The following is a 17,210-nucleotide window of genomic DNA, read 5'->3' on the forward strand; positions in this document are numbered from 1 at the left end:
TCGGCCAACTGTTTGCATAGATTATTTATCCTAACTATGTTGTAGATGTGTTTGTTTTGTTTTTTTAAGTACGATATTACAGAGCACTTTATTCCGCATTTTAAAATTGAATAGTTTTCTTTTTTAACAGGCTGGAATAGATACATGGCCATTCTATTCATTTCAATGCAGAAATATGACTTAAAATATGAATGTTTTGATATACAACCTCGGTCACCAACTCTTATTTCAAGGCCCCACGCTATTTTCAGTTATCAATGAGCAACTCAATTTCATTTGTTTTAAACTCCTCCCAATTCACGCCGACGAGGACGTCACGTGACAGCAGAGCATGACGGTGCACTTCCATCCAGGGTTCGCCTCTTATCAGGTATATGGGCTCGTCGGGCAGTGTGACATCATCAGCGGGTGAAAGAGCAACTCCGCTTCGAGCCAGTGTTAGTGTGTCAATGTCGAATCACCAACTCTTCAAATTCCAATTAAAAAATGTAGGACACACAGATGGGAGTACTTTGCAATAATAATAATAATAATAATAGTCACCTTTATTGTTCAATACTAAGCAATAATATGTGCATGGTTTTCTTTTTGAACATTTAGCTCCATGTACACTTTCACTTTGTCGGAAATCATTCAGTTCTGTTTTGTGAAGCCAGTAAATATTTGTTTTGGTCTCCCTTAAATCACCGCATTAAATGTGATTTAATTCAATCGACTGCTGATGAAGATGTGGATAGACAGGAAGTGGTTGTTTTGCATGAGTCACCTGATCACAGTCCTCAGCCCCATTAAGGACCTTCTTATCAGGGTCCAACAGTCCATACGGGGAGTGCTGCGCTGGGCCGCTCACAAGAACACGATTGCTGCTTTCCTCCAGGTTAAGGTGGGCTGAACACACGTAAAAGGTTTTCCACGAGGCACTCTAGTTGTTCTTCTTGTTGCCGTCGCTGTGACCTTTGGGAGCAGGCTTCATGAAGTAAGCAGGCCTGTTGTGGCAGTGCAGCGCCAGCAGGGCGGGCACGACGGCGAGCAGCACGTTGAAGGTGATCACGGTCCACCATTTGTCGGCTGGGACGCGGTACGTGAAGGGGGTGCGCGAGTGCAGAGACGCGCCGATGTGGCACCACTGGGCCTGGGCACGGAACGGAGGGGAGATGGGAGAGGGAGCACCAGAGGAAAAAGGAAGAGAAAACGGGGAGATGGAGAAAAGAAAGGGAGGAGAGAAAGGAAAAGAGGAAGAGAAAATGGAGAATGAGAAAGAGAAAGAGATGGGAGACAGATCAAAAGGGCAGACAGAGGGGGAGAGAGAAAAGGGAGAGATAGCAAGAGTGAGAGAGAGAGAGAGAGAAGGAGAAATGGAGAGAGTTAAAGAGAGTAAGGTAGGGGGAGAAAGGGACAGAGAGAGAAAGAGAGAGAGAGAGAAGGGGGAAGAGGGAGGAAGAGGAGGAGAGAATAGAAAAAGAGAGAGAGACAGAGCGACAGAGGGAGAAAGAGAGAGAAGAGAGAGCGAGAGAGAGAGAGAGAGAGAGAGAGGAAGAGCAGGAGAGAATAGAAAAAGAGAGAGAGACAGAGCGACAGAGGGAGAAAGAGAGAGAAGAGAGAGCGAGAGAGAGAGAGAGAGAGAGAGAGAGAGGAAGAGCAGGAGAGAATAGAAAAAGAGAGAGAGACAGAGCGACAGAGGGAGAAAGAGAGAGAAGAGAGAGAGAGGAAGAGCAGGAGAGAATAGAAGAGAGAGAGCGAGGGGGAGAGAGCGAGAAAAAGAAGAAGAGTTGGAGAGAGAGAGAAGAGGAAAAAAAAAAAAAAAGAGATTGATTATTTCGTTCTAAAAATCAATCGGTGACATTTCCTCCTCCGACATTTAAAAGCACGACCAGTCGACGTTTACTTGAGCGGTGGCTCCAGCAAAGAAGAGAGTCCAGTCCAGCATCCAGCTGCAGCCCGGTCTCATCAGACCGTAGATGAGGACTGTCATCAGGGGCACCGCATAGAACAAGTAGACCAGCATCTGCAGGGAGATTAAAAAAAAATAAAATCTTTCATCAAACCTGCTGCATAACAACAAAGGCTTACAAATGTGAATAAAATGGAGGATGGAATGAATGGCGAGCATTTGGTAGGATCTCAAAAGTGAATCACATAAATTTGACACACCACAGAGAAAATTGTTGCTCACAATCCCGTCAAATTGGAATGATTAGAAAAAAAAAAGTCCAAATACTGTGGCTAAAATGAGGCGTCAAAATCTTTCAACATCAAGTCTTTGTCTTTGTCTCCGCTTTATGTATGAAAGCGCCCACCTCTGAAAAATGAAAGCTACTTTCGCTTTCTTATGCCCACACATCCTTTACATGTTTGAAACACAAAAATAAATCCGCTTAAAGCCTCCAGTGGCTGGAATGTACCCAACCAGGTCGTGCGATGAGAAGCGCGAGCCAACAAGCTAGCTCAAGCGCTAACACGGGTCGCCTTTTGGCCGCGTTAAGTCCTCGCTTGGGAATTGAAATCACGACGACAACATTTCAATAACAACAACAAACCGTTCTGTGTATTAAGGCCACGTATCTCTTTTTTTTTTCAAGGGTGGGGGCAATATTCATAGAGAAAAAAAAAAGGCAAATTTGTAAGTTTAGAAACTTTATAAAAAGTGGCACATTTACGAGAAAAAAAAAGTGATAATTTTTTTAGTTTATAAAGTAGCAGTAGTAGTAGAATTATTATTTATACAATATTTTTTTTTTTTTGTACAAGTAGCTAAGTTGACGTGTTGAATCTGCTGCTGTCCGTCATTCACTTGCATTTACCTAATGAATGCTAGCTTCTGATTGGCTAGTGTTAGTCAGCTGACAGGGGATCAGGAAGTGTTGACGGTCAAGCTGCCGTGTATGACGAGTCAAGTTTAAATTAAGAATGAATCTGTCTTCATCTGGCCTTTTCATTTTTCAATCTCTTTAACCACCAACAAATCCTCACATTAGACTATCGCTATGCTACGTGTATTTGTCGTAAGTTTCTGATTTTTTTTTTTTCCTCCGCAAATTTGCCACTTTATAAAGTTTTTTTTTCCCTCGGCATATTACCCCCTCCCTGAACAAAAATGATTTATTTGGGGCCCTAATATGCCATCGTAGTTCTGTAAAATGTGACATCCAGAGATTTCTATAACCTACGAATAGCCAGTTTAGCTAGCTAGCTAGCTAGCTAGCTAAGCTGCACTAAAATAGTTTGTCTTCAGTTTGCTTAACAGCTCAGCTTTTTTCTCTCATTTAAGCCACTTCAAATTAACCACAATTGGTAGTTTTTACAAAGTTTTTCCAAAAATGTATATCTTTTACAAAAAACAAACAACCCGGCTACGTTGTTGGAGGTGAAACCGTTGTATTGGTTTCTTCTCCCTCTGACTCACCATGACTCTGGGGAAGCCCACAGGATCGTTCAGGTACGGCTCAAACTGATAAATGTATTTGAAGCAGAAATCGAGAGGACAATCCAGCACCACCTGAAGAACAGCAAGAAGAAAAATTCAGTTTTTACACATTTGCAGAGATTATTTGTATTTTTTTTTTTAAAGTGCTCTACTCACAAAGCCTCTAAAAACAGAGACGGCCACACCTCCTAGCAGCAACACGGCGAGCTGCAGGTCAAGCGGACGAGATAGAGGACCTTTTTTTTGCTCGGCCGTGATCTAGAGTAGACAACACAGACATTTTCAGAAATGTCATCATTTAACCCGAGAAGATTATTGATTATTTCATCCCGAAAATATGTAGTACGTTACTACAGAAGCGTATTGCATTCACTTGGGGAGAAAAAAAAAAATGCTGTTTTTCTGACTATTTTTTGGGGGGGAGCTTTGTTGGGTTTTTTTTTTTGTTTGTTTTTTTAAGTAATTAAAAATAATAATAATTCAGAATATTTTTTTTTCCTGTTTTATTGAATATTTTTTTCTGTCATAAAAAAAAAAAAAAAGATTCCAAAAAACAGAAACAAAATTACGCCAAAAACAGGGGAAAAAAACTTAGTCAGAAAAACAGGAGGAAAATTTACTCAGAAAAACAGGAGAAAAAAACATTACTAAAAAAAATGAAAAAAAAAATATTCCAAAAAACAGGAAAGAAAATGTATTATTTTTTTTACCTCTGAACTCCAAGTGACTTGTTTCAGACCACTGACCTGTATATATGACTGGATAGCCGATAGCGCATACACACCAATGCAAGCCGTTGAAGTCGCGTGGCGGCCATCTTGTTACTCCCACCTCACGAGAAGACTACCGTATAAACTATACGGTATATGTACAGAGTACATGTACTGTATATGTATATGAGACATATGCAGTTAGTATAAGGCCGGAAGCGTTGTGGGTGTTTTGTTCCGTTTAGTTTTTTTTTTCTTTGTTAAAAAAAATTGTGACCACCCCGGCACAAACCCCCCACCCCGCCTCCAGCCTTATACTAACTGCCTACGAGCTGTATATGTCTCATCTGTACATATGCCGTATAGTTTATACAGTAGTCTGCTTGCGAGGTGGGAGTAACAAGATGGCCGCCCTGTGACTTCAACAGCTTGCATTGGCGTGTATGGGCTATATCGGCTATCCAGTCATATATACAGGTCAGTGGTCTGCAACAAGTCATTTGGAGTTCAGACGTCTTAAAAAAAAATTACTGTGAAAAACAGAAGTTGGTGCTATGTTTTTTGGAATATATATATTTTCTTTCCTGTTTTTTGTAATAATTTTTTCCCCCCATATTTTTCGGAGTAATTATTTTTTTTCAGTTTTTCTGAATATTTGTTTTTAATAACAGAAAAAAATATTCAGTAAAACAGAACAACAAATATTCAGGAAAAACAGAAAAAAATTACTCAAAAAAAAAACAAAGCTCCCCCAAAAAATTAGTCAGCAAACAGGAGTTTTTTTGTTTTTCTTTCCCAAGTGAATGCAATACGCTTCCATACGTTACTCCTTCAGTTTGTAGATTGTTTTGTTGTACTATTGAGAGCTTGCAGGCTAACTTGCAACTCATTTCCCAAATTGTTGATTTGTGGGAGTATTATTTGGTAACAATATCACTTGAGGTGCAATAAATTTGAAGGTTATGAGATTTCCCCCCCCCCCCACCTTCTTTTATTTACCTTGTCTGCCGTGACGATAGGCATCACTCTGGGCCTGCTAAAAAGCATGAAAGCCGCCCAGAAAGGTGCGAAAAAGAAGGGAACGTTTCGCCAAAATGCTGGATGGATGTTCGATCCATGTTTACCTAAAAAAAATAGGAAAAACAGATCACGTCATTTATATTCCCAAGTTATTAATCTCCAGCACTCACCTACAAACACGCCCGGGATGTGAACCAGTTGATGCGTGATGGAGGATCCCACCCAAAGCAGCGCCAGGCTGCGGTAGGACTTCCTGCGAGGACCAAAACAAACATCAAACCTTTGAATAAAATAAATAATACAGAAAAAATATATACGTCATGTTTGTGACTACGCCTCCATTTACCCTCTGAACATGCGGTGGATGACGATGAGGAAGAGAATCAAGTGAACGACCCCGTCCCAGTATGACATCATCACAGCATAGGCAGTACTCAGGTGAGGTTCGCCCTGGAGAGGCACAGCGCAGTATATTGTGGTTTTAGATTTTTAACTCATTCGCTGCCATTGACGACTATAGGCGTCAAAGATCATTTTTTATTGGATTGGCAGTGAATGAGTTAATGACGCAAGAAAATATGCTTGGAGGGAAGGACGTCAAAAGGTTACCATCTTGAGGTAGAAGCCCATGTAGCCCGATATGAAGCCGTCTTGCTCCAGTGCGTTCGTCAGGCCCACCACACAAGTGAAGGAAAACTCTGCAAACACTGGACACAACAATAAAGCAGTTTAAAAGCAACTCTTCTCCGTTTTAATTTAACAATAAATGTCATGGTTGGTCTCTACCATAAAATAAAGGATCCACCGTCTTTTTATGTGGGAGAGTTAGGAGGAGGAGGAGCAGCAGAAGGGATCCCAGGACGGCCACGCCGATTACAAGGATGGGCAGAGGCCTGGAAAAAAAGAAGTAATGGGGATGAGAAATAAAAATATTACTCATCTGGAATACAGTCAACCAAAATGCCAACCGACTTCATTTGAGAGGACGATGGAGTTTTGCCCTGAAGCCGTCATCTTTAAAGGGATACTTGACTCATTTGAGCCATTTTCAGAAGTAAAAAGTGAATATTTTGTCAATAATTAATGTGGTAACTTCATTATTTTTCATTTCATGTCCAATGAATACTTTTAAAAGTGTTTTTTCTACTTGCTGTCGATTGATGATGAGATCACCTGTGCTGAGGAAGTCACGACCAATCATGGCTCAGTTTACTGAGCAAACCGTGATTGGTCGTTACCTACTTTCTCAGCACAGGTGATGTCATCATCAGTCAACAGCAAGTAGAAAATGTACTTTTAGGTATTAATTGTACATGAAAAATAATGAAGTTATCAAATTTATTCAGGATAAAATATAAACATTTCACTGCTGAAAATTGTTCAGAGTCAAGTATCCCTTTAAGATGGTAAAACGATTAGATGAGGAGCAACACAAAGTCCATTTAACAAAAAAAAAAAGTGGCAAAAAAAAAAAGTGGCAAAAAAAACTGCTTAATTCTATACATTCTATTTAATTTTGTCAGTAACAGTCAGTTCAGTCGGTACAATATTTAAGGAATACTTGACTCATTGAGCCATTTTCAGCAGTAAAAAGTTAATAATTTGTCAAAAATTAATGTGGTAACTTCATTATTTTTCATGTAAGATTAATACCTTTAAATACCTTGCTGTAGACTAAAGATGACATCACCTGTACTGAGGAAGTAAATAACGACCAATCATGGCTCAGTTTGCTGATCAACCCCATAAGACAGGTGAGCAATGATTGGTCGTTATCTACTTCCTCAGCACAGGTGATGTCGTCATCAGTCGACAGCAAGCAGAAAAATTACTTTTTAAAAGGTATTAATTGTACATGAAAAATAATGAAGTTATCAAAGCGAGCGAGGCCAAAAGACCCAGCGAGACGGAATTAGCCGGAGCAGCTAACAACTGTGGGAGTTAGTCAGAACCATAGGCTGGAGTGTTTAATAAGAGCAGTTAGTGGGAGGAGCTAGTAAAAAATCAAATCAAATAAAAATAAATGCTAGTAAAAGCTAGACAGTGACAAGCCCGAATCATAACTGAATGTCCCTTGTTGGTTCAAGGGATTGTTTGAATGGTGATAAAGAGGAAACTTCCATGTACATACACTCGTTGGTAACAATATTAGGTACGCATACACATTATACCCAGATTCCAAACCCACCGCTCTCATCCTGGACACCGGAACTCCCCAAGGGTCCATCCTCAGTCCCCTCCCCTTCTCATTCTACATTACTACCAATGCCATCATCAAGTTTCATGACCACACTGATTGGAGGAGTGATTACCGATAACGATGGGCTCCTAACTGACTGATGTCTCCACAATGTCCACAATGTCTCAACCGTGATACAAACACATCCCAGACCATCCAACTCATTGGTAACTTTGCTTCTTCAGAAAGTAAAAAGCAGGCTCGACTTCCACATCACCTGCCGGTTAACTTTTACAGGAAGACAATTTTCAAATCTTGCTCAGTGTGGTTCTACAGTTACAGTGCGGAGGACAGCTAAAAAGGACCCGCAAAGAGAACCTTGGGGGCTACACTGGCCGCATACAAATAAAGGCTAGTGTTGTGTGATTTTAAGGCCCTGGGCAGATTTGCGTGGCATGGCAACGCAAGGCTGAAATATGATTGGACCAAAAAATAAATAAACCTAACGTCCACAACGTACTATGGAGCCCACTACCTCGCAAAGACGCAAAAAATAAAAATAATAATAATAATAATAATTAAAAAAATAAAAAACTCACAAAGACGCAAAGATTGCGTGCCCTCGCAAAACAACTGCGTTTGGGAGGGAACGCAAAGTTGTTTTTTTCGCCTACCATGTCACCTTCGCTGCGCCGTAAACACTTCCGGGTCATCTTCCATGTGAACAAAAGCGACGTGTAAACTAGTGATGGCAAAATGAAGCTCCGTAAAGCAGTGAAGCCCTGCAGTGAAATGCTTCACACACACGTAGGGGCTTCAAGATGATTAATTTCCTCGACTACGCCATCATGTGGACAGAAAAATGTATAACATGCTTGGTGCATGCAATAAAATGGTGGGGTGTAAATCATGCTCTAAATACAAAAGAATATATATTTGAAGAGTGTTTTAACATGAATTGTTCTGTGTTACTTTGTCTATGTTTGTGCTTATGCAACAAGTGAAAATGTGAAATAAGGAGGTAAATAAAGTGCTTATTCATTTTTATTTAAAAACTATTTTTTCCGAAGTTTTTGGACTCAGGCGGTTTCTTTTTTTTGCAGAGAATTTCACCTGCTTTGGAAAAAAACTCTTTCACATGGTACTGATGAAGCAGGGGTGCATCAATATGAGATAGCAAGTTTGTATAGAATTGGACGCGTATATTTCTGTGATTCCCAGTACTGAAGGGGACTTTCAACTGTGAACAGAAAAATGTGAATTTTATGTGTTGTCACATTTTATTTTATTTTATTATTGGAATCTGTTAAAATAGTACCGTAATTGCAGTGCATTACCTTCTGAGGTGAGATCTGCTCAAAGTGCTCCTAAACAAGGGAAAATCTCTTTCTTGCTGGTTCCATCACAAAAAGAAGCTCGTCAAATCGAATGCCAAAAGCAAAAAAAGTAGCGCAATAAGGGACCCGAAAACACAAAAAGTGGAGGGGAATCCATAGCGTTTCTTTGCCGCTTTTATTTCGAACTACACTCAAACCTAGCGAATCATTTCCTGAATCAGTCACGTGGTACACCTGCTTCGTGGGGCTTCAAACGTCACCACGTACGTCATCAACACACGCATTGACACGCCGTTCATGAACCACTCATCTGCATTACTCGGCACACGCTTCAGGGATTCGACCCGAGAAGCACATCACTAGTGTAAACAAAGCAGCGGAAAAATACATGCTCCATCCTTGTCGCTTTAGGAAAGATTTCCCACTGTTTTGTTTCATGTTTACAAAACGTTCCATCCTCGTCACTTTTGTTCACATGGAAGATGACCCGGAAGTGTTTACGGAGCAGCTTACGGCGACATGGTAGGTGAAAAAAACAACTGCCTTCGGAACGCAAAAATGTTTGCGAGGGAACGCAAAGTTTTTTGTTGTTGTTTTTTCTACCATGTCACCTTAGGGGCTCCGTACACAACAGTGTGTTGGTAGTAAATTATTGCAATTTCATGGAACAAATATTAGAATTTAGTTTGCAAATAGAGGTAATTGTTTTTCAAAAGTGTCTGTTTAAAGTTTAAATGAGGTCACATCTGACATCGGAGCACTGTGCAAGCTCATCAACAAAACTGCCTTGATACAAGAGAAAAAGTTGGAGTGAAACAATTTCATTCACTTACTCATGGAGTGCAGGGACGTTGTTCATGGTGTACAAAACTGCAGGAGCCAACAGGGAGAGGCCCAACACGCAAATTTCCACCGGAAGTCTCATGATCCAACACGCAGGTTTTCACTGGAGCAGGTCCAGACAAAAAATATGCCCCAGCTGCTAACCTCCTAACGTCGCACAGCAACGACCGGACGCATGATCCGGCTCGGTGTCCTCTCCAGTTGTGCGGGTGAGCCTTGAGCGAGGTCGCCTTTTGATCATCGATGAATCAACACCAACACGTCCCCACCTTCCCAGCAGGTGTCAAAGTCCAGCGCTGACAGTGGTGGACGCTGAAAATTAATGATGTGTATGTTCAGCAACGTTGGACGGCACATAATGACCACCAAAATAAGCCCCCTTTCACTTGAAAGACTTAGTTATTCTTCTCTTAGTTATTTTTTTTTCATATACTTTAAATCACCAGCGGCCATTTTATCACCCGTGCCCTGTTGTGTCATTTAGCCAACACTGCCACCTAGTGGACATGGTTGCTCATGTCAAGTAATAAGTTAGTTGAGCGGTGTTCAATCTTTTTTTCTTTTTTCTTTTTCTTTTTTTTTTTTTTTTAAATACGAATTTAACCCCTTCGGACCCATAGATGAATGCAGTGGACATGACATATTTGCGTGTATAAAACAATAAAAACGTTTAATTTGGATGAGACTTCTGGTTCATGATTGGATCCTCGCTAACAAATCACAATCGCAAATCGTAAATTTACAACACGTTAAATCGTAAATTTACAACACGTTACAGCCATACTATCCTGGCGTCCACTATAACAAATAACAACATTAGATAACCCCAGTTTTTTTCCCCCCCATGTTGTTCTTATGGGGCAAGAGAGTCAAAATCAGTTTAGAAAAAAAAAATAAATGCCCAGCAGAAAAAAATGCTGGTCTGACAGGGTTTTCAACGCCAATAAATCAAATCTAAATGAACGGAAATGATATAATTGTGTGATGTGTAAAAACACACAGTAATGGCATATTAAAAAAAAAAAAGAAAGAAAGAATTAAGCAGTTTTTGTCACACTCGATCAATTGAATGATGCTGATATTGTTGTTGATAAATTGTTTGGACACATTTTTATTCAATAGCATAAGAAAGCGTGTCTAAATATTTAACGGGGAGTGTCATTGCACTCTTTCAATGTAGTAGTTTGACTATTGCGTCATATGAATGTACCTTGTGAGAAGTGAAGTGAGTTTGTTCGATTCCTTAGGGATCCAACTGTCGTGTTTGCAATAACATTAACAATTTCCCTATAGCAGGGGTGTCCAAACTTTTTCATTTGAGGGCCAACATACAGAAAATCAGAAGGACGCAAGGGCCACATAATGTTATGGAAAGAAATTGTGTTAGTCCTAAACATTGTACAAATAATTTATTTGTGTTTTTGCATATTTAGAAAAATGCTACAGTATATAAACCAATGTATTTGTTATATGGAGGTAGGGTTATTATAGTTTGGTATTTTTCATTTTAGTTAGTTTTTATTAGTTTTCAGGGTGGTTCTGTTAGTTTTTATGAGTTTAGTTCTTTAAAAAAAAACAACTTAGTTTTAGTTTAGTTTGTTAGTTTCAGTATTAGTATGAGTTTTTTTTTTTAAATGTGTATTACTTGTGCGCAATATTAAAAAAAAAACAGCATGGGAGCAACGTCATCTTTTGGTGCTTTTCTATTGGCTGCTGATAGATGACGTCACTTCTGTGTGACGTACTTTCAAACGTCATTATTCCGGTTTATATCCAAATAAATCTACTAAAAATCACATTTAAAATCATCCCCAAAGGCTCATGCATTCAATTAATTACCAAAAACTAAAACGGATGTTTGCTATAATTATAGTTAGTTTTAGTTCGTTTTCGTTTTTTAAAAAGCATTTTTGTTTTCATTTTGTTTCGGTAACAATATTGTTTTTTAAATTTGAGTTTTTTCATAGTTATTTAAAATAACCTTTAATGGCACCTGTTTTTCGATACCCTCCCTTCTTACTTTGACCATCTCCAAACATATTTGTTTTTATTTTATTTGAAGTGAGTCAAACGCCATTTTTAGCACGTCGCGGGCCACTGAAAAATGGACGGCGGGCCGCAAATGGCCCCCGGGCCGTAGTTCGGACACCACTGCCCTATAAGATATTCCCATTCTTGATTAGATTCTGGAGAGCTATAAAGTTTTCGAGAAAATATGATCGTTGTTTAGTCCACCACATTTGATTTTCTTTGGCACGTGTATTATGCAACATCTTCTGCATTAACATTTCCAAAGCAGGCTGTCATCTAATGCAACTTAGCGTCTGCAACAAAGCGGCTGAAGCGGATTACGCTCACGTCGGCGCAGGAACGTAATGGCCAGTGAGCGTGGAGAGGGCTGGAGTGGCAGATTAAGAAAAGAGACAAAGACAGTCCAGCTTTGGCCCCTCTCGAGACACGTTTCTGAATCGTGCCGACTTTCGTGCGTCTTCCATCATGCTGCATCCTCTCATCATCGGCATCGTGACCATCAACACGTCTCTCACCGTCATCTACTGGACCTTCCTCTTGGGCGACGCCTACTTCAAGTGGATGGTGGAGCCGGAGGACAAGCCCAAGAAGGTGGTCACCCCCGCCTGAGGGTCCGGCAATGACACACCTGACACAAATGTTCTATAGTCAGCTTTTAGACATTTTTCTTTGGAGGCTTCTTTTAGGTTTTTATTTTCTGGAGTGCAAGTGAGTCAATGAAACAGGTACGTAACACATCAACAAAACACCACTTTAAAATCGTTTTAATCGCTAACAGAGGGCATAACAGGATTACTCGAATGTATGTAATCTATTTTCACCCTTAATTATCCAGACTTTCAATCTTGAGGTGACGTATTGCCACACGGCTTCCACAGAATCAGGAAGAGGTGGAGGAGATTCACGTGTCTAAGACAGTTATGAAGCTGTTTTCAACACTTTTATGTAAAATTATGGATGATGTGGGGACAGATCAACAGTATCCAAATGTAAAAAAAAAATAAAAAATAAATAAATAAATAACTGACCATCAGACATGTTAGGTAGGCTTCCAGCCAACAGCGACAATATTAACTCTTGGACTGCCAAAAACGTTTAATAGCGTTTAGTAAAATCACGACGTATGCCGCCATAAACGTTAAGTGACGTCAAGTAGTTTTTTGTTTTTTTTTGTTTTTTTGTGAATATATAAGTTGTCAGTGCAATGTCCAGGTGCAGTGCAGCCGGCTCAATGAGTTGTGAAATAAAAAAATAAAAAAACACCCACTAACTGTGGCCAGCAGATGGCAGCGGTAGCTGCTCGGGCCCTAACTAGAGCTGCGAATTACAATGAAACATGACGCAATCTGATGAAATAGAACGTTTTCAAGGCTGACGTGAATGATCAAAGCCTAAACCTATTAAACCTAATTTGACGGCGCGTCACTAAGCAAAAAATATGAGTATCAAAGTCACAGTTTTAGAGAAAATGTATCTTTTCTTTTCAATTTTCACTCAATGTCACTCAAATTACCTATTTTCAAATGGTGACTACTAAAGAACGGAATAAGGTTGAAACATACTTTTTTTTTCTAATGAAAGAATGGAATGCGATCTTTCACGTGGTATCCATGTTAAAAAAAAATTAGTTAAAATGCTCGAAATCCGCTGGCATTTGTTTTTTGTTTTTTTAATAATGTGTGGCAGTAAAAGAGTTAAGAAACGTACGAATTAGGGGTGTCAAAATTAGTATGTGAATTTTGAGTTAATTTAAATATCCTTTAATGTCACTTTTTTATGCTTCAATTAATGACTGCCCCTTATTTGGAAAGCCTGCAGCAGACGGGTCCATGTCAAAATTTAGTAGTAATAAATGTAATAATAATGCACAATTTGTGGAGACTGGGGTCAAGCAATTTTAAAAATGTGCAAAATTTCACAACTTATTTTATGTTAAAGATTAGATAGCTCTTAATATGAAAAGACCACCTTAACACTGCCATCTAGTGGCAGAAAATGACCTCAACACAAATTAATAGCACACTCGTTTTTTACAGTACAGTACATCTTTTTTTAATTTTAACTCCTTTTTTATGAAATTACTGTACCTATGCTGTGATTGGCTGTGATTGGTGTACCCCGCCTACTGCCCGGAGCTAGCTGGGATAGGCTCCAGCACCCCCGCGATCCTTGTGAGGAGCAAACGGTTAAGAAAATGGATAGATAATGTAGCCATATTTCTATTAGTTTGACACATTTTTCCATTTTTATGTTAAGCAGACTATGAAAACTTAGAAAGCAACATTTTATTGTACATTTTAGTGCACATTCCGAACAGATGAAATTTTTTTTCGATTAATCGTGAGTTAACTAATAAAGTAATGAAGTGAAGTTAATTATGATTCAAAATTGTAATCGTCTGACACCCCTAATAAAAATGGGCGCTTCAGGACATAATGTACACAACCAACCTTCTAATCTGCTGACGTGATTAAAAAGGAGCCGTGTGTTGATGACACGTGAGCAAAATCCTAATGAAGGATTACAACGAGGAACACCTTGAGGGTGCGGCCGAAACCTAACGGACATTTTGAGACGACGACGACGACGACGACGCTTTTCCATCTCGCGCAACATGAGCCACGAATTCTACTGCGGTCTGCACCCGGTCTCCTGGTTCATCCTCTTCGCAAACGTGGCCGTCATCATCCTGGAATGGAAGTTTGTCATCTCGCGCTTCATCCAAATTAACATGCCGCGGACAGAAAACAAGACGCAGCCCTAGCGGACGACTTCTGGGTCAGCCCATCGTAGCTTTTGTTTACACTTGTAGAGAGAAGCGATGATGGTGCGTTTGTGCTGGTTGTGACAGAGGCGTCGTTTCAAGGGGAGGGGACACTTTCATTTTTTTTTTTTGTGGTCTTTTTCAGATGCATCTCTCCTTTAGAAGAAGATCTGAAAAGGCAACAAATCGTGATTTCCAGGTAAGGAATATTCATTTTGATTTTTAAAATCTTTTTGTTTGTATCAAATTATAATTATGTTTATCATCAGCAAATGCAGTATATAATACTGTGTTAGCACATCTGGCTCAAGGTGTCTGGATTCAAAGGTGGGAATGGGAATGACTATAGACATCAAAGTTATTATAGTTAATAAAAAGTAATTAAATAACTACAACTAAAATGAAAAAAAAATGCATTTTCATATATAAAATAAAATAAAGAATGAAAATCCTTTTACGAAAAATTAAAACTAACTTAAACTACATTTTACATTTATAAAACAAACTAAAACTAACTATAAATCATGTTATTGTATTTATTTTGGCATTGTTGTAAGCTAAATTTTAATTCCTACAGAAGAAGGAAGGTCAAACAGTTTAAGAATTTTATTTTATTTTACTTTGTTACACAATACTTAGTGACTCTTTTTATCTCACACTCAACAAATATTCCATATATATAAATTATTTTTTTTTTTATAAATAAATAAATAAATAATAATTAAGTAAATAAATAAATAAGCAACTCACAAACTTACTCTAAAACCTAATCAAAACTATTAACTAATATAATGAAAAATCCCAAATTATTATTCTCACATCATTGAGACCAAAATGGATGACATTATTATAAATAAATAAAACAATGTACTGATTAATAGCACTGGCATTTGGATCAGATGACAGTATGTAGTTATACCTTGTTATGTTCAATATTACTATATAATTTGAACTCATTGGTCCATCCATTGTATACCGCTCCTCATTTGGGGTCATAGATGAACTTCAAGTGAGAGGCGGGTCGCAACATGTATTTTTCCATCTCGAGCTGGTCATTTGGCCCTTTGAAAATTCACAGTGCGGTTATTATAACAGCAGATGTCCAGTGAATTGTAGTACGTCAGTTTTAAAGCCAGTGAGGTGTTTCTTTTCTTTTAACGTATGTATCACATTGATGGATGTATGCAGAGTGATCATAAGCCTCTTTGGTGTATTAGCATCCACCTCTCTGTGCTCATATCTGTAATCCCGCCTACAGATGGAATGCTGATATTGCTTGGTGACACTGTCAATCCTATTAACGCTGTCCTATATTTACCTCTGCCCTGGTTCACGTTTCCCGCTCGTTTGGCCCGCAGTGAAAGTCTCGACAAGTGGGATTTGAGTCGAGACTAAAGATTAGACGAATTGGCGTGCTTATGGTGTCACGTCTCTTTGGTGTGGTGAACTAAAGGATCCTTCACTGTAATGACAAGTTTGCTCCATATGATTTATTTTGTTGTTACTAGCATAACGATGAGATTCATTTTTCAAAAATCATTTCCAGTTGAACACATTTTGTAGAAATTTTGGTGCAGGAAGAGCCTGTCTATCACTTCCTGTCACCTCTTTGGTGTGATGTCTCAGAACCGGTGTTTGGAGCCAAAATGATCACTTATCAAGTTTCATCATGTGGGTTGATTTTATCCTCCGCATTTTTCCTTTTTTGCAGAAGTAAACTTGACCAACAACAATCCTTCCTCATCATCAAAAAAAAAAGTTTAGCATCCATGACGACATCATTGGTAGTCAAGTGGTCTACTGGATGGATGGACGGATGGATGGACGGATGGATGGATGGATGGATGGATGGATGGATGGATGGATGGATGGACAGACTGATTGATGGAAGACAGACAGGCAGACAGACAGACTGCTGGATGGATGGATGGATGGATGGATGGATGGATGGATGGATGGATGGATGGATGGATGGATGATGGGTGGACGGATGGATGGATGGATGGATGGATGGATGGATGGATGGATGGATGGACAGACTGATTGATGGAAGACAGACAGACAGACAGACTGCTGGATGGATGGATGGATGGATGGATGGATGGATGGATGGATGGATGGATGGATGGATGGATGGATGGATGGAAGTACAAATGGATGTATGAACAGATGGATGGATGGATGGATGAATGGACGGACGGACGGATAGACGGACGGATGGACGGACGGATGGATGGATGGATGGATGGAAGTACAAATGGATCTATAGAAAGATGGATGGATGGATGGACGGACGGATGGATAGACGGATGGATGGACGGATGGATGGACGGATGGAAGTACAAATGGATCTATAGAAAGATGGATGGATGGATGGATGGATGGATGGATGGATGGATGGATAGACGGACGGATGGATGGATGGATGGATGGATGGATGGATGGATGGACGGACGGATGGACAGATGGATGGATGGATGGAAAAATGGATGGATGGATGATGGATGGATGGGGGATGGATAGAAAAATGGATGGATGGATGGATGGATGATGGATAGAAAAATGGTTGGATGGATGGATGGATGGATGGATGATGGATAGAAAAATGGATTGATGGATGGATGATGGATAGAAAAATTGATGGATGGATGGATGATGGATAGAAAAATGGATTGATGGATGGATGATGGATAGAAAAATGGATGGATGGATGGATGGATGGATGGATGGACATTTATTTATTTATAATGAAACTTACAGACTGCTTTGAGTGGTTCCAAATAAAAAGAAAAGGTTACATTTAAATGTATTTTTTGTGGTATTGATTATTCACATTTGATTCGATCTGTCAATTTATGAAACAGAATGTAAAATGGATTGATCATGTTGATATTGAGGCAAT

General features: G+C 39.4%; 1 protein-coding gene and 1 long non-coding RNA gene across 3 annotated transcripts in view; one reads left to right on the forward strand and one right to left on the reverse strand.

Annotated features, from left to right (window-relative positions):
* Positions 1-522: 522 nt before the first annotated feature.
* On the reverse strand, positions 523-9,970 carry tm6sf2a (transmembrane 6 superfamily member 2a). Its single transcript, XM_077513409.1, has 10 exons — positions 9,504-9,970; positions 5,941-6,047; positions 5,764-5,861; positions 5,501-5,604; positions 5,325-5,407; positions 5,134-5,258; positions 3,581-3,682; positions 3,404-3,496; positions 1,886-2,005; positions 523-1,132 (listed from the first exon to the last, which is right to left on the reverse strand). Exons 1-10 carry the CDS (start codon positions 9,593-9,595, stop codon positions 923-925), a joined length of 1,134 nt encoding a protein of 377 aa, XP_077369535.1. The 5' UTR covers positions 9,596-9,970; the 3' UTR covers positions 523-922.
* Positions 9,971-11,880: 1,910 nt separating this feature from the next.
* Positions 11,881-17,210, forward strand: part of LOC144014207 (uncharacterized) — a 6,047-nt gene continuing 717 nt past the window's right edge. Inside the window, exons 1-2 of one of the 2 annotated variants that reach the window (XR_013282424.1) lie at positions 11,881-12,269; positions 14,454-14,507. This is a non-coding gene — a long non-coding RNA (uncharacterized LOC144014207). Of the gene's footprint in view, positions 12,270-12,330; positions 14,372-14,453; positions 14,508-17,210 lie in introns of those variants that run through there. The other variant, XR_013282425.1, reaches the window with a different exon arrangement.

The sequence above is a fragment of the Festucalex cinctus genome, chromosome 1, assembly GCF_051991245.1.
Source record: "Festucalex cinctus isolate MCC-2025b chromosome 1, RoL_Fcin_1.0, whole genome shotgun sequence".
In the NCBI taxonomy this organism is placed as follows: Eukaryota; Metazoa; Chordata; class Actinopteri; order Syngnathiformes; family Syngnathidae; genus Festucalex; species Festucalex cinctus.

What these genes read in the sequence shown, in the direction of transcription:
- tm6sf2a (XM_077513409.1), bottom strand. Translation starts at nt 9,595, where the DNA reads ATGAGACTTCCGGTGGAAATTTGCGTGTTGGGCCTCTCCCTGTTGGCT. An exon ending in TGGGCTTCTACCTCAAGATG is followed by an intron (nt 5,605 to 5,763) that starts GTAACCTTTTGA and finishes GTGCCTCTCCAG; the next exon opens with GGCGAACCTCACCTGAGTAC. An exon ending in CTATCGTCACGGCAGACAAG is followed by an intron (nt 3,683 to 5,133) that starts GTAAATAAAAGA and finishes TGTCTACTCTAG; the next exon opens with ATCACGGCCGAGCAAAAAAA.